Consider the following 21,668-nt stretch of genomic DNA (forward strand, 5'->3'; position numbering starts at 1 on the left):
AGAGACAAAATATAATTATGAGCATGTTCATCAAAGTGATTATGAATTTCTCTTGATTCTCTAGGAAATTTATTTTTCTATCAGTCATTAACTCAGAAAACTTAGTGAAAGATATTTTAAAAAACGATGTTAATTGACTTCAGCAAAAGAAATATACTGTCTATTGTAATTGCTAATGACAGCAGAAAACTACTTAGTAAGCTCAACAGATTTCATAAGTCATGAATCTGCTCTCACTTAAGCATCATTAAGAACAACTGAGGAAGCAAGAGAGGAACAGAGGTTCATAGCAAGAGAGGAATGGCTTCTTAGAATTTTTGTTCCTATTAACACAGACAATTTCTTCCGTACTGTTAAGTATGCAAGGGTTGTTAGTCATCAATCATGTCATCTACCAGGTCTTGCCCTACTGTTGAAAGTCTGAGTTTTGCCTGAGAAGAAGTTCCCTGCCCCATTAGAGATTGTCACTTTCATGGGCATGTGTGTATTTTCCTGTGTGGGGCTTTTGTGGATTTGACTGTTTGCCGGGAAATCTATTTCCGTCTTCAGGAAATTTCTTGTAATCTCAAATAGTTGATTTAAGAGTTTCAGTTTTTTCTATCACACATAGACCTCATTCATAGGTTCTCACAGCTGATGTACCAGGCTTTAAGAACTGGTCATAGAAGGATAAATGAGACATGGTCTTTCATCTCAGTGAACCCAGGACCCAGAAAAGGGACTCTTGCAAATCACAGAATATAAATGCAGCTGTAGAAACTTGAAGCTTAATTATGGCCATTGTTATGTTATAGTCAATTCACAGCATTTGAACCTGGATCCAGATAATTAGAGGCTTCCAAGTGTGTATTGTGTTTTCTGTGGCCTGTGATCCTTAGCTTTCAATTAAAGTCTGCTTTTGCATTGCAGTTGGGATACTCAGCTCCCTGGCTTCACCTTCAGTGAGATGTTCCTTTCCATTTCAACTCGTCTTCCCTCTCATTACATCTATGGCTTTGGGGAAACAGACCATACATCTTTGAGAAGAAATATGAGTTGGAACACATGGGGAATGTTTGCTCGGGATGAGCCACCATTGGTAAGGACATGAATACAATTATCAGACATGTACTCTATCTAAACTTGCTCAGCTTCTTATTCAAGTTCATAAAGATTCTATATTCATCAGCTTCTCCTTGCACTAAACAACGATGCTCTCAAATGCATGAGGGTGTGGGTCATGTTCTTTTGCGTTCAAAACATTTAATCTCTCTACTTCTGTGGAACACAAGTTTCATTTATTTTACAAAAAATTTCAGTAAGTGCTCAACTAAAAATTTAAAGAGACCGTGTCTATTTCTGTAATCAAAGCTAAGATAGATTTATGTAATAGCAAAAGGGGCACAGAGTATAGACCTCACACATTTTTGCTCAGGATAGAAGACAAGGTCAAACAAGGCTTTGGGAAGATCGTGACAGGTGAGTTCAGTCAATATGAGTTCACTGTTTGCTTTGTGATATGGATATAATCTATAGGAGTTTCTATTGTGTAGAAGTAATGTCTGGTTTTTCCTCCCAGCTCCATGATCCCAGAAATAAGACTCAGACTCAAAATACATTGGTCATATAGATAGGCTCTTCTCTGACTAGATCATCATTTAAAATAGCTCATTTATTTTAACCTACATAACAAGGCATGTTGCTGGTTACCTGTGCTAAGGTACAATGGGTCCATCTTGTCATATCTTCCCAGGGAGCATCTTCTGCACCTGGCTCTATCCCAGAATTCTTTCTGCCTCCCTGATGTTCCACTTTCTATTCTATCCTTTCTTATAGGCCATAGATTTTTTTTAATTGACAAATGATGAATCCGTACAATACACAAGATATTCTCGCTACACCATTGTTCTTTCTTGCAGTACAAGAAAAATTCCTATGGTGTTCACCCTTATTATATGGCATTGGAAGATAATAGTAATGCTCATGGAGTGCTCCTGTTGAACAGCAATGCCATGGGTAAGAAAAAGATACGCCTTCATATGCCACCATATACAACTGTGCCACACTATTAGAGTCAAGGATGTTACTAGAAATAAGGATATTCAAAGGCAAGGAAAATACACTAGCTTTCATTTATTCATCCATTAATCCGAGATCCAGACCATATAGTAAATGTAAAATTTTGGCTATCCATAGCCCCTTATTTTTTGTGAGACTTTAGCTTCTTTTCGCGGGGCGGGGGGGATATACTGTTTGATATTGTATATTTTATTTTAGGCACATGGAATCTGCCTCAGTCCTATTATCTAAGAGAAGACTTTCCAGAGGAGGTGGATATAAAGTAGTGAAGATGAAATGGCCAATTTTAGTATAATTCTCTATCTGCATGATTTATAGCTCATTACCAATTTGACTTTTTTCAATCTTTATAGATGTTACACTCCAGCCCACCCCTGCCCTGACATACCGCACCATAGGAGGGATTCTGGACTTCTATATGGTTTTGGGGCCAACACCTGAACTTGTAACTCAGCAGTACACCCAGGTTGGAAACATGTCTATCCACTGGCAAACCATCATGCATTTGCTGCATATTGATACCATGTTCTTAACACTAACTTAAGATCCCTTTGTTCATTATACTCACGGGTGCTCCCATGCAAGGATTGGTATATTTCTTGAATTCTAAAACAGTTTTTCAAAGAGTTTTCTGGACAGTGGCTTTGTAGATCTTATTCTTAAGTTTATTCAAGTTGAGAAACCAGTCTTTAGTGCTATGAAGTACTGACACCATACTAAGAACCTCCCTCTCTCTTGACCACTCACTCAGTATTCTATTGCAGAAACTGTAATAAAGAATGAGGTCTCAGGTTCCTGGAGTAATGGCTTAGCAATGTGAGGAAACCTCAACTATAGTGTTTCACCTCCTTGACTGTTCTACACTTGACTTCCTTATTTATCTTGAGCGAGAGTTCTCAGAACTCAGTAGGATTGATCAAGTTTCTTCCTTACGAAATCTAATAGAATCTATCTATTTCACTTAGAATCTTTTAAACTAATAGAAACTTTTAAAAATAATTGTGGGGTGTGGCACAGTGATTAAATGAAAGTGCACAGCATGTAAGGAAGAAATTTTAGTAATTGGTGTTTTATTTTTATTCCAGTTGATTGGTCGGCCAGCCATGCCTCCATACTGGGCCTTAGGTTTCCAGCTGAGTCGCTATGGATACCAGAGTGATGCTGAAATTGGCAATTTGTATTCTGCAATGGTTGCAGCAAGAATTCCTTATGTATGAACCAATGCCTCTGCTTCTGGTTTTTATTTTAATTGTATAATGAAAATAGGTTCATATAAATTAAAGCTATAGTTACTTTAGTGTATGAAAAGTCATTGTGGAGATAGCCTTTTATAGAATGCTTTACAATTGTATATATTGTATGCTACCATTTTGCATGATAAACCTTGATTTGCAAGATTCATGAAGAGTTATATATGTATCATTTAGGAGGCATTGGGATGGATGCAGGATACTAGTACTCATTGTGTGCCATTGGAAATATTTAAATAGCTGTGGGTTATTCAGGCCATGAGAATAGAAACTCAGAAAAGGACATTTTGGAGAGGTGATGCTATGAAGGAAGCAGTTACAGATCTAGACTTTGCTCTCTTTGAAACATATGTGCATATCCTATAATCTAATTCCCCAATTAAATCCTAAGAAAGTAGTTAGGTGCTATCAATAAACAAGCAAACACACATGAAATCCCTTTCTCCTTGTACACTAATCAGTTTTCTAGCACTCTTTCTTGGCTTTTAGATACTTGCTAGGACTTTAGAGGGAAATTAAGGGAAATGAGAATTAGGTGACCTTTTCACTAAAGATAATTTGATTCGTAAGTGCAAGCTCCATTTTTCTCTTCTTATATATGTTTTATGATATATTTGTTAAACAGAGATGAGAAAAATACAAGGAAATTGCATGATGAACAAAATTCATACATTTAACTTACCCATACCGTCAATGTTATTAATTCACTGGTTCATTCTTATCTTAGTTTTGGCTTTTCTACACGTCTATGCTTTTCCAAATGAATTTCATCTAGAGTTATGCAGGTGATTATCACTTCAGGCTAAAATGAAATAGCTTTCTTTCTTTTTTTTATCTGAATATTAAGTACTTTACCTATTGTTCAATACCCAAGTGTGAGTGAGTTTCAAGTGTAGAAACCCCTTAGGAGGTTGTATAGAGGTGGCTATAAAATAAGACACTTCTATAGTGGATAAATTCAGTGAGCTTTACTGTACACACACACACACACACACACACACACACACACACACACACACACACACTAACAAAACAATCGTATCTGCAATCTGTTGTTTGGTGGTTTTTACTACCTATCCTTGAACATTTCAGTCAGAATTTTGATAGGCTTACCTGGTCAGAACTTTGATGGGCTCACCAGGTTTCAGATTAGAAGGTTTGGGAGGAGAGGGATGGTGGGAGGGAAAGGCAAGAGGAAACAGGAGTCAAAGAAGCAGATGATAAATGTGGACATGATATGTGAGCAGGAATCAGAGAGCAATTTCAGCATGTGGAATTTAAAAGTTGATGCAAAGCAGTATATTAGAAGATGGGATTTACAAGGAACCCAGGCTGGGTCAGGAAGCGGGGGCAGAGCCTGCAGAGCACCTGTACCTGCAGAGTATCTGCTGCAGCACCCTTAGCATCTTGCCTGTTGCTTCCTGTAGGATGTGCAGCATGTAGACATTGATTACATGGACCGGAAGTTGGACTTCACCCTCAGCCCCAACTTTCAAAATCTCAGTGTCCTGATTAATCAAATGAAGACAAATGGCATGAGATTTATTCTCGTTCTGGTGAGTATTGTGGCAGACTTTTGGTTCCTGTGTTTATGGTTCCAAAATAATTCCACTGGGAGAAAGTGCATGATTCGTACAGAAAATCTGTATATTTTGGAAATTTCCTGTAACTCCTCAAATACTTATTTTTAAATTTTTTAAGCAAATAAAGAAGGAAAGTCAAAGTTACCTTAAAGAGGTAAACTATTTTTGCTTTGTTTTTAGTATATATCTTTGTGTCTCTGGAATGCCACTTATTGACATTTTGCTCTTGCTAAAATAAGAATTGTGGAAACACTGAATATAGCAAACAGAATTCTGCACTGCTTATGCCTCAGGGAGCCTGCTGTGCCTCAGTCTCATCTCTTCCCAGGGAAGAAGGAATGTTAAAAACTGTCTTGGGCTTGTCCCTGTGCAGGTTGGCACATTCCTTGGTCTCCTCCTTGTTCAGTTCCTATTTGGGTGGTTATATTGGTGAGATTTTATGGGTGTAGCCTATGGTGTTACTAGGAGACAGAATCTCACAGCTCAGGATCCTCTAGCTCTTATAGTCTTTCCACCCACTCTTCTACAATGTTCCCTGAGGCTCGGGTGTGGGAGCATTTTGTCAGTGTTCCCTAGGGAGGGTTTGGAGGGAGAAATGGGAAGGAAGAAATATAATTAACTTGATCATTCCCTCCTCCAAATATCCACATTGGAATCATCCTTAGAAGTTATGAATCTCAATTTCACTGAACTCACAGATCCAGAATGCAAGTGTGCTTAATTATCAGCAAATGAATCTTTTAGCCTCCCGAATTAGAATATGGGTTTTGTTCATTTGTTAATTGATGTATTTGTTGAACGTTGGCATCTGAAGTTCATTATTGTAGAGTTGTAGAGAGAGGATGGATTATTAAATAAGACAGTATTCTTTTCTTAAGAAATAACTTATTCTAGTAGAGTAAAACGATCAAGAAATAAGTATTAACATACAATTTCAGACAGTGATGTTTTTCTTGACAATTATAAATCAGCATAACATAGAGATGAGCTGGATCAGTATGAGATACAGTAGGTGTGGGTAGCTACTTTAGTTGTACCTTGGGTCACAGAATAGAATTTTTTTGCTTTCTTAAGGGGTATTGCTATTATACCATGGTAATGTCATACATGTCTCCTACTCTTGAGGGCAATGTCTTACTAATCAGGCTTACCTTTGGAAGCTCTTTTCCAAATATAACCATACAAAATTTATGACTTACCATCAATGTTTTTTAATTCTTCTTTTTTTCTTCCCCTCTTCCTTTTTTGAATGGATTTATGTGTGATTGGGAAAAAATCACTCTTGTCACTTTTTATATTAGTTTCTGAAAATATTCTTCCCATTTAATAAGCTACAGCTCTGGGTACGCAATTTTTATAGTAAAGAATGTTTCATTTATTGACTAGATTTTTATTCTCTTTGAAAGAGGTTGTTCTTAGGAATTATACATTTTCCTTTGGGTACCTATAGTAATATTATACTTCACTGATTTTGGAAATGTACTCAGTAAAGACATCTACTTAAAAAATTTTTTTAACATTACATCTTAGGTCACTAATTCTTTCTGTACTATGTCAGTTTGGTTTGGAAGTTTCCTGGAGATGTTTCATTTATATTGTTTATTTCAAAACTCTTACCACAGGATCCAGCTATTTCTGGCAATGAGACACACTATCTCACATTCACTCGAGGACAGGAAAACAATGTGTTCATCAAATGGCCTGATTCCAATGACATCGTCTGGGGCAAGGTAAGACTTGAGAAAGATACCTATATTCTCTCCCTCACTATAAGTTTCTATAGAACCTATAAATATATACTTGATAATGAATACATTACAAAACAAGAAGGAATCTTTCTGATGCTACCTTGCACAGCAAGCATTAGACCCAAAGTTACAGGTGAAATTTTCTAAAACATGGAATGTTGTCACTGCTTGCAAATAATCTGATATTTCCTCCATTCATATTTGACATGAATGTTTTTAAAACCAAAATTAATAATACATTAGGGCTCTGAGATCTATGTCTCTACCACATAAATTTAAAATTAACATTCCCTTTTGACCAATAATACTCAACTTAAAAAACAAAACAAAACAAAACAAAACAAGAAACTCTTTATCTTGTTGCTTTGGATTTTTTTCCTATGGCTTCAATCCTCAACCCAGCTGTATGATATCAAAGGCAATTTATGCTGATTCCTGGAACCCAGATGATAGTAGCTCTTAGACTCAAACTCTTTTCTATCACACTTCAGTCTATCACCCTAGGCATGTGCTATCATTTTTTATGATGCCTTATCACCTCACACATTGGAACTTGAACTTCAGTACATGAGCCATCACTTCTGCCCTTTTATAAAGCTCTCAGTAACTGGTTTAGCTGTGTTATAGGAAGTGCCATTGACCCCAGAAGGTATTGTATACAAATTACCTAAGAATTCTGTGAACACTAAGGAAGCAAGCAATATTTTCTGTTGAAATCTCAGAATATCTATAAATCCTGGAAGAGGGCCAGGCGTTAAGTGCTCAATAAGTATTCTCTGGTGACCTACCCATGTATATAGTTAATGTACCACTAATTACAAATAGCATTGATACTTCAGGTTGTTAATGCTACATATACTACTCAACAAGTATTGATACAGCTTGAAAATATTGAGAATAAGTCTGAAGGATTAAGAAGCTTATATGGAAGAGTATGTGATGAGATAGGAATTTATGAGGGGCCTAGCCTTGGTTAGGAATCAAGACAGAATGCCAATCAGTCATTTCTTTAGTATCATATTTCACATTTATTTGTAAAGAAAAGATTTTATAGGTAAAAATAAAATAAGACAAGAGCCAAGTAATAATTTAAAATATGATTATGTAGAAGATATACTTAAAACAAATTTAGTTACTTAGAGTTCAAAATTTAAAAGATGAAAATGTATGGAATAATTCAGGACATGCTGGGCATTGTCATCTGGGTGAATTCTGTACTTTCAGATTTTATAGTTTATTTTATGATGAAAATCGAGACATGTGTAGAGTTGCCTCCCTTTAGAGCTTGCCATGCAAAACACCTCATGGTCTGTGTGCAATGATTGAAAGGTTTTGATTTTTTATTTGTCTAGGTGTGGCCAGAGTTGCCCAATGTAAATGTGGATGGATCCCTTGACCTCGAGACTCAACTTAAGGTAAAGTTGAATGTATGTGTAGATTCTCTGTTTTGGTTAAGTAGCTCTAACTTGAGTCTGATTGCCTGATGGTCAGTTTTAACAGAAGGCAGTGCATGAATGAAAATCTGAAGGAAAAATCTCATGAAACCTCATGAATTACTATGTGTTCAATAATTTGTGATTCAGATATAATGTTGCTTGAAAGTGATGAACCAAAGTCTAGAATATACTCCCAAGAACTAAACTATCACGAGCAGATGCTTTTTGATGAATTCCTTGAGGACCAGATGCAGTACTATCTGACTGGAAGGAGGAAAGTCCTCGGTTTCATGCCTTCTGTCCTACCAAACCTATGCACTTAGTTACCATGCAGCTCATTTTTCCTGAGGCAGGTCCTCCTTAGTTTGGCTGATCTGCAAGAATCCCATGCATCTTTACAATTCAACTGTTTAGATACTATTAGTTTTCTATTGTCCATGGTTAATGTCAAATCCTAAAACAAATCTTATGCTTTAAAGGTGCTTTTAGAGGACTTTTCTCTCTTTCTCCAACTTTGTGCCCATTCCAATCTCTGCAGCTATAGCAGCAGAAAAACTAAGGCTAGATCAGAGACTGGACAGGCAAAAATGCTTGCGCATTTCCTCTTTCGTCTTCAGGATAATGGGAGAGCTTTCCCATGAAAGCATGTGTTGCTCTTTCAGCTATACAGGGCCTATGTTGCTTTTCCTGACTTCCTGCGTAGCAGCACAGCCTCATGGTGGAAGAAGGAGATAGAAGAGCTCTATTCAAATCCTCGGGAGCCACAGAAGAGTTTGAAGTTTGATGGGCTGCGGATTGTAAGTGCACCTTTAATTCTTTGAACACGTAAATCATAAGTCAGGGAGGCACTTTATAACCTAGCAGAGTAGTAGGCAGCTAGGACTGAATTACTGAAAGGAAGGTAATTTAGATTTTAGGACCAGGAATAGCAGAGATTATTGGGGTCCTGCCCAAGGACATGTCTGGTAGAGGAGTCCACCTCCTCTGGTGGAGGTGTGTCAGATGCTCAAGATACTAATACATGGGTGACAGGAATGCCAATGCATGGGCAACAGGAAGGGACATCCTGGCATCTCTATTTCCAATTGGTCAGTCGATTGACTTTGCTTCCTGGTTGACACACCACTCCAAAGCCTGCAAGTGCATCCTGCAAGACAGGGCAGATCTGGGAATGGATAAGGCATCAATCTGGGAGGTAAAAGACATTCACCATTGGACTAGTAGAAACTACCCCAAGGAGATGTATTAAGAAGCTTGTTATTCTACACATTACACCTGTTTTCAGAGCAGGGATTCTTGGGATGTCTCTGGGTGATGTCTATAAGGGCTCCTCCATTTGCATCTTTCTAGGGGTGGAAATTCATTCATTCTTGTCATGCTTTCCCATCTCACTTCTAGACCCCTGAAACCCTGAGCAAATTCTAAGCCAGCTCTGAGTTGCTGTTGGATGCTAGGGCAGAGTAGAAGCAGCTCACAGTTCACACAAAGACAATTTGGGTCCTGTGGCTGCTTTGTGGCCTCACTGCCTACTGAACTTTCAGAACAGACAAGCATACTGTAAACTTGTGGAAGAACACAAATTAATCCAAAGAGATAAGTCAGAATGTGAAGAAATGTAAGCAGTTTTGAAGAAGAGATTCAGAAAATTAGGAGATGTTTGCTCTAACACAATGGTTCTTCACCTTCCTAATAATGTGATCCTTTAATACAGTTTCTCATGTTGTGGTGACCCAAACAATAAAATTATTTTCATAGCTACTTTATTGCTGTAATTTTGCTACCACTGTGAATTATAATGCAAATATCTGTGTTTTCCAATGGTCTTAGGTGACCTCTGGGAAAGAGTTGTTCAAACCCCAGGTTGAGAACTACTGTTCTAGAAGAAAGAAAACTGTTGTTGGCAACCCAAAGCAATGCATAGTTCCAAATGCTGGCTGTTGCCTGTATTCTTATTGAAAGCTATCTTATTTAAGATAGGCGGATTTTATTTTTATTCTACTAACAATGACTATTCCTTAAGGACCTCCACTCCTTGCAATTGAGCTATACATTCTCCAATGAAAGGTTTCATTTCAAACATTATGCCTCTGAGTTATTACAACTACTCGGAGTATTTTCCAGCCTATGCCAACAGCAGAATCACAGTGAGGCTAGGGCTATAAGAAAAGGTAGATTAATGTTATCATGACCACTGGCTTTAGATACAAAGTAAATCATCTATGAATAGAAAAATAAAGCCAGGCTTGTTGTGTAGGGAGATAGATGAAGATATTTTATTAGGTTCAGGGTCCAATATTATATCAATGTTTTTGCTATGACATGATCGTCCTAGAATCGAAATGGCAAACTGGAAAGTTTACTGCTCCAGTCAACTAAGCTGATGTGGGCTTTTTAAATTTCAATTTGATTCACGGCAAGCTTAAAGACCAGGATTATACAAGTTAGTCATTTCTTTGAGGTTAGTGTTCTATTTAGAAATAGAACATGCTGTCCCTGACATGACAGAATCTCTCTTTGCTTGCTTGCTGCAGGATATGAATGAGCCTTCAAACTTTGTGGATGGAGCTGTTGGGGGCTGCCGCAGTGAGATTCTCAATAATCCACCCTACATGCCCGGTATGATTTCTTTCCACCCATCTACTTCTTCCTCTCTTAAATTTATGTTTATCAGGCAAATGCTCACAAGCCAGAAAAACTTGGAAACATCAATACAGAATTAATGTAAACAAGATCTATTTATTCCCTTGAGAACATTACCATCTAGTGGAAGAAAATGTCTTAACATCAAAGGAGTTTGTCATGGTGAGAGTGAGCGGGCACATTTTCATTTAGACCAAGAGGATACTTTATCCAGTCTACATGTTCTCCTTAGCCTTGGTTAATTATGAAATCACAGGATGCTGCTTTTCTACATTAAAAAAATACTCAAGTTATTAGACCTATTATGCTAGACATGCCAACATAAAAATCAAGATGTGTGGGGAAATAACTCATTATTTGCCCCTCAGATTTGGAAGCCAGGAATGTGGGCTTGAGCAGCAAGACTTTATGCATGGAAAGCGAGCAGATCCTTCCAGATGGCTCCCGGGTGCAGCACTATGATGTGCACAGTCTATATGGGTGGTCTCAGACCAGACCCACCTACGAGTGAGTATGCTGTTGCTACTATTGGCAAAGATGAAGGTTGGCACAGGAATATATTTTCACTGTAAGCATAGTTTATAATCTTGTTTGTGAGATTCCTAGATATCTTACATTCACATAAGGGGAAACAATAAGGTTGTTTTTGGAGGTTGAATGTGTTTAGATCTTAAGCATGGCCCATTGCTATGTTACATTTTTATTAAAATGCCTCTATGTAAAAGGAATATCGTCTCAATAGAGGCCACTATAATAGCAAATTTTGGGCTGCAAGTATTTACTTTCATCCAAGTCTCTTCCACTGTCCTTCTGAATTTTCCATTTTTCAATCCTGCCTCATTCATTTAATAATAGGATGGATCAAATTTAATTTAATAAGACATGCTTTCTTTTAGTTTATATTGACCATATTTATAATACCTTGTTTAATCCCCTTTCCTACCAAGTCCCTTCAGCAAAATTTCTACTGACATTTTTTTGTTGTATATTGCATTTTTGTTTTCTTTTTTTAAATGTTTTTGCTGTTATTGTCAGTGCTGAAAATTGGACATTTCTAGTAATAAATAATATCTCTTCTGCTGTCCATAGAATTAGCTGTTTTGTTATTTGATTAACAACTTTTCTCTGCAGCCATCAGTTTCCCTCCCCTCCCCTCCCCTCCCCTCCCCTCCCCTCCCTTCCCCTCCCCTCCCCTCCCCTCCTATTTTCTTTTCCTTTTCTTTCTTCTGTCTCCTCATATTCCCACCACCGCCACCCCCTTCTTTGGTGACTTAGATACCTACAGGCTAACAGAATCAATCAGTGTTTAACCAATCACTGATCAGAGAGTTTCTCAATTAAATTCTCACCAAGCAATGGTGATGGAAAAAGGGAAACATATTGAAAGATCCTGCAACAGAAGAGACCAAACTCTACTAGGAACATGAAACTAATGTCTGGGGAGGGTTTGAGAGCTGTGTGGGGGTGAGGTGTGTGTGTGTGTGTGTGTGTGTGTGTGTGTGTGTGTGTGTGTGTGTGTGTGTAGGCTACCTGTGTTTGCTAGTTGGCCTTACTTTAAGGGAAAGAAGTACTTTCTCTGGTCTTTGTAGGTTCCTTTAAGGCTGCCTCACATTCCCCTTTAGAACCTGAGTGGGTGGGGCCCACTATGTTCTCTAATGATTGCACTTCAAAGAGATACTCTTCAGGCCTTGGGGGAAGACATTCCTGATTCTAAATCTCACAACAACAGCTTTTTTTTTTTTAATCAGTTTTACATCTCAAAAGGGACAAATCAAGAATTCCTAATGTCAGCTTCTAAAATGGAGAACACATTAAGAAAAGTCAGTTCAAAGGCCTAAAGTGTGAGAGATGCCTCTCTTAAACCTGCTTCAGCCACATTGAATGCCTGGCCCCTAAGTTTTTTACCTTTACCAAGGTGAAGCAAATGCAAATTTAGGAGACTAAATGACAGCCTTACCTTCATTTCTGGCTTCTGTCTGCACTCTGACAAAGCTTCTGGGTCTTTGTGCATGCTCTTCTCTGGGAATGTACTGGAGCCTGGTCATGGGCAGTGTTTTAGATGCCCTGGGATATGCTTTCCTTTTACAAAGATTTCTATGGTTCTAATGCTCCAGGAATTACTTTTAAAATCTGAGCTAAATGAAATCACAATCTTAGGACCCATGGTGTTGCCAGCATACTGCTAAAGTTGTGGAAACTAATTCCCTACAGGTGAGAATGTTTTCTCAGTCCTGACCTGCGGTCTGAGTCAAAACATGTCAACAAGGAACCCTCAGAATAGACATTTTCTGGAGAACTGAAGTTAGAATAGACTATTTAATGGTTTTGGGGAAAATACTTTTAAAAAGGTGAAAGGGAGTTCACATTTCCGAATTTACTGTGTATATGTGTGAGGATCAAAGTTGTGTTTGAAGTTTTAGTTACTATATCTAAGAGATCAATAAAATAAAAATGCCTCCAAACCTTGAGCCCAGGGACAACTACTCCCTGAGATGCTGGAGGCTGTTGTTCATATTAAATATAAGCCTCTCAGGATAGAGAGTTTGTGGAGGGGAAACCAGGAAGGGGGATAACAATTGAAATATAAATAAATAAAATAACCGATGAAAAATGTTAAAAAGATATAAGCCACCTGCTCTCATGTCACTAAAGATGTTTGGTTACCCAACAACACTGGAGATGATTGATCTCTCACTTAGGCAGGAGGTAGGTAGACAGGAAATATGTCAGGATGTATGCTTGCCATTATTGGCTAACGGCTGGAAGTGCTAACCTTCTGAGTTTGCCTTGTAAGCATCTGGCCAACATAGCTGGTGACCATATTGGGGGAAATCCAAAGTGGACCTGGCCAAAGTCTATCATCCTGGCTGGTATTTAATTAAAGGGTGCTCCAAATTTAACTCAAAATTTTGGTAGTGGTCTTATTCTCGCTCAGTGAAATTGACAGATGTTAGCTTTGGGTTTCTGGGGTGTTACAGGGGAATGGGCTGAGGTGAGAGCAGCCTTAAGAGAGAGGGTTACAAGCCTCAACGTCTGGACAAGAGTTAATAGTTTCTCTTGGGATGATGATTTTTATTATTTTATTGGCTGGAGGCTTCTGAGTTCTGAAATGGTTTCTTTCAACTGTTCTGTCTATATAGTTTATTTTATTTGGAGGAAAAAGCTCACAGATGCCCTCTGTGGGCTTTTGACTATTGTTTAAGGCAAACTTCTCTGTAAATATTCTCTTATCAAAAAAACAAAAAATAAAAACTAGAAATTTCTTTTCTGCAGGAAACTGCCCCAGCAATAAATGCAACAATGGCAGCAGAATCCCACCTCCAGAGTCATAATCCAGATTGTTCAGGGTTTGTGTTTGTTTTTGTTTGACAAGACAGGAAATATTTTCCATTCCTCCGCTCATTTTCACTCAGTGCCTCTGTGTCCTCTGCCCTCTCTTTCTATTTTTTGGACTTAGAAGAATCTAGGGTGTTTTGCCATGAGCTATCCACAGGCAAGGAAATGCACACTAAACAATATCATGGTTCCTAGCAACATTCTTGCTAATTTCTCTACTTTCTTTTTTATTTTTCAGTGGCTCTTTCATGATGTCACCCCATTTACATGGGTCTAGTTTCCTCTTGTCAGATCTAAGCTTGGGGTCACAACAAAAGACCACACTATCCCTTCAACTGAAGAGTTTGGTCATGGCAAAACTTTACTCTTTACTCCAGAGGGTGTGCTCAGTAGAGCGAGAACCCTGGGATGGTAGAGACTTACCAGATGACTGCTCCATAATATGGTTAGGAGAAGGGGTGTTTGTTTGCTTGTTTGTTTGTAGATATGAGAGAGAACAACCAGAGGCATCTGGAAGTGTACAGAGCAGAGAGAAAAGCACACTGGATATGGCCAGGGCTAGAGAGGTGGGGGAGAATAGTTGGGATAATAGGACACAACCTAAGAGATGAGAAAGTAAGAGAATAGTGAGAAAAGCTAGGTTACTAGAAGGATGAGTAGCAGCTGGTCAGCAGGAGATAGGTATGGGGGGGTTTGAATTATATAACACATGTGTGAGTGTTGACTAAGGGAACCATGAACCTTGGTATGCTGATAGGCACTACAGGTGTTTGGGTTTATTTTTTATTTTCTTTTTTTTGTTGTTTTTTTTTTTTTGTTTTTTTTGTTTTTACTATTTGGAGGTTTTTATTGTTTATTTTATTTATTTACATTTCAAATGTTATCCCCCTTCCCAGTTTCCCCTCCACAAGCCCCCTATCCCCTTCTCCCTCCCCCTGCCTCTATGATGGTGCTCCCTCACCCACCTACTCTACCATCCACTCCTGTCTCAGTGGCCTATTGTTCCCCTATCCTTGGTCATCAGAGCCTCCACAGGACCAAGGGACTCCCTTCCCCCTCCCCCCAGTGATGCCAGATAAGGCCATCCTTTGCTATATATCCAGCTGGAGTCATGGGTCGCCCTATGGACTCTTTGGTTGGTGGTTTAATCCCTGGGAGCTTTGGGGGGGTCTGATGGGAGAGCTATATGTCTCTTTACCAGAGGTATGGAAATGACTGGTTTTGATAGAAGGGGAACACGTTCACAAGTTCCTGAGGAATTCTGGCTTTTATCTAACTGCCAGAAATTCTCCTATAGTCTACGCTGAACTCATTTCTGGATAGTTGGACTGCCATTTGGAGTTTCCTAGGGAACTGACAAGCAGGAAGTACACGTGGTTTTTTATTCTGACTCAGGTGTTTCCCTCATTGGTTGTGGTCTAATCTCAGTCTTTCATGATTGGCCAATTAAAAAAAATAGCCCAAAGGAAATGAAGGAAATAGGAAGGAGGTGCTCTACCTTGTCATTAAATCCCAAGAATGCAGTTTAGTCTCTGTGTAAACAAAAGTTTTACTAGGTTGGGGGTGGGGAATCAAACTTTTGCATAAAAGGTTTACAGGGTCAGGAAGTTGAATTTTTTACTGTAAACTCCAAGTTTACAGTGTTCTATAGCAAAGCATTTAATGTTTCTCGCACTCTGACCAAGTAAAAACTGGTTCTTCAAGAAAAGAGCTCTTCCTAAGAAGACAAATGTTTTACTACATCCTCCAGTGTAATCTTACCTCAGACTATTTGTGAGGAAGAATGAGAGGGAATCAGAGAGAGGACTGGAAGAGCTTGAAGGGGATTGAGACCCCATATGAACAACAATGCCAACCAACCAGAGCTTCCAGGGACTAAGCCACTACCCAAAGACTATACATGGATTGACCCTGGACTCTGACCTCATAGGTAGCAATGAATAGCCTAGTAAGGGCACCAGTGGAAGGGAAGCCCTTGGTCCTGCCAAGACTGAACCCCCAGTGAATGGGATTGTTGGGGGGAGGTCGGTAATGGGGGGAGGATGGGGAGGGGAAGCCCATATAGAAGGGAAGGGGGAGGGGTTAGGGGGATGTTGGCCCAGAAACTGGGAAGGGGAATAACAACTGAAATGTAAATAAGAAATACTCAAGTTAATAAAGATAAAAAAATAGTATAAATAAAAAAAGAAAATGAAGCACGATTAAAAAAAGAAGATAGTTTTAGCTATCCTGGGTTTTTTGTTATTCCAGATGAATTTACAAATTGTTCTGTCTAACTCTTTGAAGAATTGGATTGGTATTTTGATGGGGATTGCATTGAATCTGTAGATCGCTTTTGGTAAAATGGCCATTTTTACTATATTAATCCTGCCAATCCATGAGCATGGGAGATGGGGACTCACTATCCCTGAACTCAAGCAGTATTACAGAGCAATAGTGATAAAAACTGCATGGTATTGGTACAGAGACAGACAGATAGACCAATGGAATAGAATTGAAGACCCAGAAATGAACCCACACATCTATGGTCACTTGATTTTTGACAAAGGAGCCAAAACCATCCAATGGAAAAAAGATAGCATTTTCAGCAAATGGTGCTGGTTCAACTGGAGGTCAACATGTAGAAGAATGCAGATTGATCCATGCTTATCACCCTGTACAAAGCTTAAGTCCAAGTGGATCAAGGACCTCCACATCAAACCAGACACACTCAAACTAATAGAAGAAAAACTAGGGAAGCATCTGGAACACATGGGCACTGGAAAAAATTTCCTGAACAAAACACCAATGGCTTATGCTCTAAGATCAAGAATCGACAAATGGGATCTCATAAAACTGCAAAGCTTCTGTAAGGCAAAGGACACTGTGGTTAGGACAAATCGGCAACCAACAGATTGGGAAAAGATCTTTACCAATCCTACAACAGATAGAGGCCTTATATCCAAAATATACAAAGAACTCAAGAAGTTAGACCGCAGGGAGACAAATAACCCTATTAAAAAATGGGGTTCAGAGCTAAACAAAGAATTCACAGCTGAGGAATGCCGAATGGCTGAGAAACACCTAAAGAAATGTTCAACATCTTTAGTCATAAGGGAAATGCAAATCAAAACAACCCTGAGATTTCACCTCACACCAGTGAGAATGGCTAAGATCAAAAACTCAGGTGACAGCAGATGCTGGCGAGGATGTGGAGAAAGAGGAACACTCCTCCATTGTTGGTGGGATTGCAGACTGGTAAAACCATTCTGGAAATCAGTCTGGAGGTTCCTCAGAAAATTGGACTTTGAACTGCCTGAGCACCAGCTATACCTCTCTTGGGCATATACCCAAAAGATGCCCCAACATATAAAAAAGACACGTGCTCCACTATGTTCATTGCAGCCTTATTTATAATAGCCAGAAGCTGGAGAGAACCCAGAGGCCCTTCAACAGAGGAATGGATACAGAAAATGTGGTACATCTACACAATGGAATATTACTCAGCTATCAAAAACAACGGCTTTATGAAATTCGTAGGCAAGTGGTTGGAACTGGAAAATATTATCCTGAGTGAGCTAACCCAATCACAGAAAGACATACATGGTATGCACTCACTGATAAGTGGCTATTAGCCCAAATGCTTGAATTACCCTAGATCCCTAGAACAAACGAAACTCAAGACGGATGATCAAAATGTGAATGCTTCACTCCTTCTTTAAAAGGGGAACAAGAATACCCTTGGCAGGGAAGAGAGAGGCAAAGATTAAAACAGAGACTGAAGGAACACCCATTCAGAGCCTGCCCCACATGTGGCCCATACATATACAGCCACCCAATTAGACAAGATGGATGAAGCAAAGAAGTGCAGACCGACAGGAGCCGGATGTAGATCGCTCCTGAGAGACACAGCCAGAATACAGCAAATACAGAGGCGAATGCCAGCAGCAAACCACTGAACTGAGAATAGGACCCCCGTTGAAGGAATCAGAGAAAGAACTGGAAGAGCTTGAAGGGGCTCAAGACCCCATATGAACAACAATGCCAAGCAACCAGAGCTTCCAGGGACTAAGCCACTACCTAAAGACTATACATGGACTGACCCTGGACTCTGACCTCATAGGTAGCAATGAATATCCTAGTAAGAGCACCAGTGGAAGGGGAAGCCCTGGGTCCTGCTAAGACTGAACCCCCAGTGAACTAGACTGTTGGGGGGAGGGCGGCAATGGGGGGAGGGTTGGGAGGGGAACACCCATAAGGAAGGGGAGGGGGGAGGGGGATGTTTGCCAGGAAACCGGGAAAGGGAATAACACTCGAAATGTATATAAGAAATACTCAAGTTAATAAAAAAAAAAAAGAAGAAGAGGTAATCTCTCTTGCTGAGGAGCCCTTCCTCTGGCTTGGCTCAGTTGGTTGCTTTTCCTTCTAGTTGTTTGACTCTTCCAACTGACCCTTCATCAGTACTTGAACTTGAACTGCTCCTGTTCACTCAGAGTCACGCCCCTCCCCCTTCAAACTGTCGAATTCACATATTTATATGGATATTTATGGATATATACATATATATCACCTTTTAATAGCTTAAAAGAACTATACTCTTAAACTTTCATGCTTCCCATACACTTTGATGGTCCCTGCTTTATCAGTCATTCATCCTTACTTTCATGACTCTGACTGGAATGACCTCTTGAAAAGTACAGTGAAGCCAGCTTAAATCTACTCTATATTTTAGACTGACCCATCTTTTCTCTCTACTCCATTCTCTTACCTGGTTTCTTTATAGAATGACATACAGTTTGGTGATTCTCTCCTTCATATCCTCTGCTAGAGGCAAGAATCATGTTTTACTTGTTTTTAAAAACCTAAATTAATTGCTGTGTGTGTGTGTGTGTGTGTGTGTGTGTGTGTGTGTGTGTGTGTGTGTTTGAGAGGGAGAGAGGAAACATACACGCAGGGAGAGAGAGACAGAGACAGAGAGACAGAGAAACAAAGAATGCAGGCATGCATATGCCACGATGTGCCCGTAGACTTTCATTCGTTTTGTGAACCTACCTCCCTTTTTCATTCTCTCAGTGGATTTGTGAACCACAGAGATTTCAGTAGGGAACATTCATCTGTGTCCACTGATCTCCATGCTTTCTTTAGTAAACATTTGTACTGAAAACATACTAGGGTGCTTCTTTGTTCTATTGATTTTTCTCTCACTTATTTCTTCTTAACCTGACTATGGTTACCTATAAAAAACATATTTACATAAGTATCTAAAGATATTTGATATATGTTTTTCTGTGGGTGCAAAACGTACTTTTATTTTCAATATATAACAGAATATGTTAATGATACTCAGAAGCATATATGCTATCATTTAGATCCCAAGCCTATGTTTGTACTCCTTAAATGATCCTTGGGAGCTTCCTGTGCTGGGTTTCCTAACAGTAATAAGAACTCAAGAAAAACTTCTTCATGGGAATTTTGCAGTGATAGATGTGGATTGATTAATGTGTTCCTGGAGTATAGGATTTGTTCTCTAGACACTTCCTTTACCACTCACTCCATCCCCTCCTCTGACCTCTACCTAAAACCAGTTAGTCGGGCCTGTTAATAAATAGAATAACCAATAAAAATGCAAAAAGAAAAAGAAAAAAAAAGAAATTTACAGTTGTTGCTATGGAGATGTACCATCTGTGGCACTGAATCTCCAACTGTCTACTGTGGGCACTAGCGTAGGGCTCTCAATGGTGAGTAAAGGATCAGGAGAAACTGAATCCATCCATCTCCTAAATCTTTCTCTCAAGACTTTTGCAGGAAGCCAATAGAAGCAAAGGAACTAATGTGTGCAGTGACTGTGCTTGTCAAATTAAATGACATGAGATGAAAATGACATTTTTATGAACAAATCAGAAAACAAAGAATGAGATCCGAGCGCCCTGCTGAGAGGTTCCTTGTGGTATCCATCCTCACTTCTGGAAAAAGCTCTACTGCCTCACGCACACAGCACGCTCTGCATTGAAATTCCATGGCTGTGTCTTCAAACCCACCTTCTTGTTTCCCCAACCAGAGCTATGCAGGAGGTGACAGGAGAGAGAGGGATCGTCATCACCCGCTCCACATTCCCCTCTTCTGGACGCTGGGGAGGACACTGGCTGGGAGACAACACAGCTGCCTGGGACCAGCTGCGGAAATCCATCATTGGTGTGTGGCTTGTACCCAGGGGCCTTTGCTGGTGGTGGAAATGGAACTATCCTGTGTATGATTTGAATATGCCTTGTATGTTTAGATTGGCAGTAAAGGCAATAGAACTTGAGGGCTCTGTCAGTGTGCGTTTATCAGGAATTGCCCGGAGCTGTTAATAAAGTAAAGAAAAAGTCAGGTTGAACTTTTTCTCTCTTATCCAAAGGTTGTCTTCATTTAACATGGCTACTGTACTTTATTGTAGGTATGATGGAGTTCAGTCTGTTTGGAATACCTTATGTAAGTCATACTTGGACCGTCGCATCTTTCTGGGATTTCAGTGTATATGTACCTGTCTTGGAAGAATCCCCAGTTGTTACTCTGATTTTGATTCTTTTCAGACAGGAGCAGATATTTGTGGGTTCTTTGGAGATGCTGAGTATGAGATGTGTATCCGCTGGATGCAACTGGGAGCCTTTTATCCATTTTCCAGGAACCACAACACAGCTGGAACTAGGGTGAGGCAGTTGTGCTGTAGATGTATTATACAAAAATCAAATCACAGCTGATTTTGAATTTACAAGTGTGTCGTTCTTATTTCCCAACAAATCATGAAGGCCACCAGGATATTCATGTTTTGGAATATACACAAAATTCAGAGCTCCAAGGTTATGAATAACTCTTAGTAGGATTCTTTCCCTTACTTCTTGGAGGCATTGTTGCTAAGAAAAGATATTTTCTAGCTCCAACATTGAACTACAATATAATGTGTTCCCCTGCCTGAAAGAATACAGAGTTGGTATTTTACTCAAACAATAAATAAATTGGTAGTACATATGGGGCCTATTTATAAGACTTCATGTATGCACAAATCCAAAGCTACATTGTCTTAATCACCTCAGAATCAGTGAAAAAGAGGAACAGCATCCTTGTTAGCTTTATAGGTGTCCAAAAGAGCAGAAGAGAGTAGGCTAGAAATGCCAAGAGAAGTGAGACATAGCTTATACATGGAGTAAGTGTCCAGGCATCCTCTTTTGAGGTCTTTGGGATGCAGTGAAGATCTTACCTGTTGTTACATGCCCATTCCCTCTTTAGAGACAAGACCCTGTGTCCTGGAATTCAACTTTTGAAGGCTACGCAAGAAACGTGTTGCTTATCAGATATGCCCTGCTGCCATATCTGTATACTCTGATGCACAAAGCTCACACAGAGGGCAGCACTGTCATCCGACCACTTCTCTATGAGTGAGTGTTGCCTCTCTTCAAGAAGTGGATCTGGGCACATTTGTAAATAACAGTTTGTGTTACAGGGATGAGCTGTATTATATTGGGTTTTTCAGGTTCACAGACGACAATACAACATGGGATATAGACCACCAGTTCATGCTGGGCCCAGCCATCCTGATCAGCCCTGTTCTGGAAAGTGTGAGTTTCTCAGCATAAGCCATATACCTTCCAGTCACCTGAT

General features: G+C 39.4%; 1 protein-coding gene across 1 annotated transcript in view; it reads left to right on the top strand.

The window, feature by feature from the left end:
* The window catches only part of Mgam2 (maltase-glucoamylase 2), a 91,757-nt gene that overhangs the window by 48,491 nt on the left and 21,598 nt on the right, over positions 1-21,668 (top strand). The window contains exons 27-41 of the mRNA XM_039109052.1: positions 910-1,078; positions 1,899-1,995; positions 2,412-2,524; positions 3,144-3,269; positions 4,736-4,864; positions 6,514-6,621; positions 7,992-8,054; positions 8,738-8,872; positions 10,607-10,691; positions 11,084-11,222; positions 20,089-20,222; positions 20,467-20,501; positions 20,603-20,719; positions 21,297-21,445; positions 21,541-21,625. Coding sequence (XP_038964980.1) covers positions 910-1,078; positions 1,899-1,995; positions 2,412-2,524; positions 3,144-3,269; positions 4,736-4,864; positions 6,514-6,621; positions 7,992-8,054; positions 8,738-8,872; positions 10,607-10,691; positions 11,084-11,222; positions 20,089-20,222; positions 20,467-20,501; positions 20,603-20,719; positions 21,297-21,445; positions 21,541-21,625 — 1,684 coding nt within the window. The remainder of the gene's footprint in view (positions 1-909; positions 1,079-1,898; positions 1,996-2,411; positions 2,525-3,143; positions 3,270-4,735; positions 4,865-6,513; positions 6,622-7,991; positions 8,055-8,737; positions 8,873-10,606; positions 10,692-11,083; positions 11,223-20,088; positions 20,223-20,466; positions 20,502-20,602; positions 20,720-21,296; positions 21,446-21,540; positions 21,626-21,668) is intronic.

This window comes from Rattus norvegicus, chromosome 4 (assembly GCF_036323735.1).
Source record: "Rattus norvegicus strain BN/NHsdMcwi chromosome 4, GRCr8, whole genome shotgun sequence".
In the NCBI taxonomy this organism is placed as follows: Eukaryota; Metazoa; Chordata; class Mammalia; order Rodentia; family Muridae; genus Rattus; species Rattus norvegicus.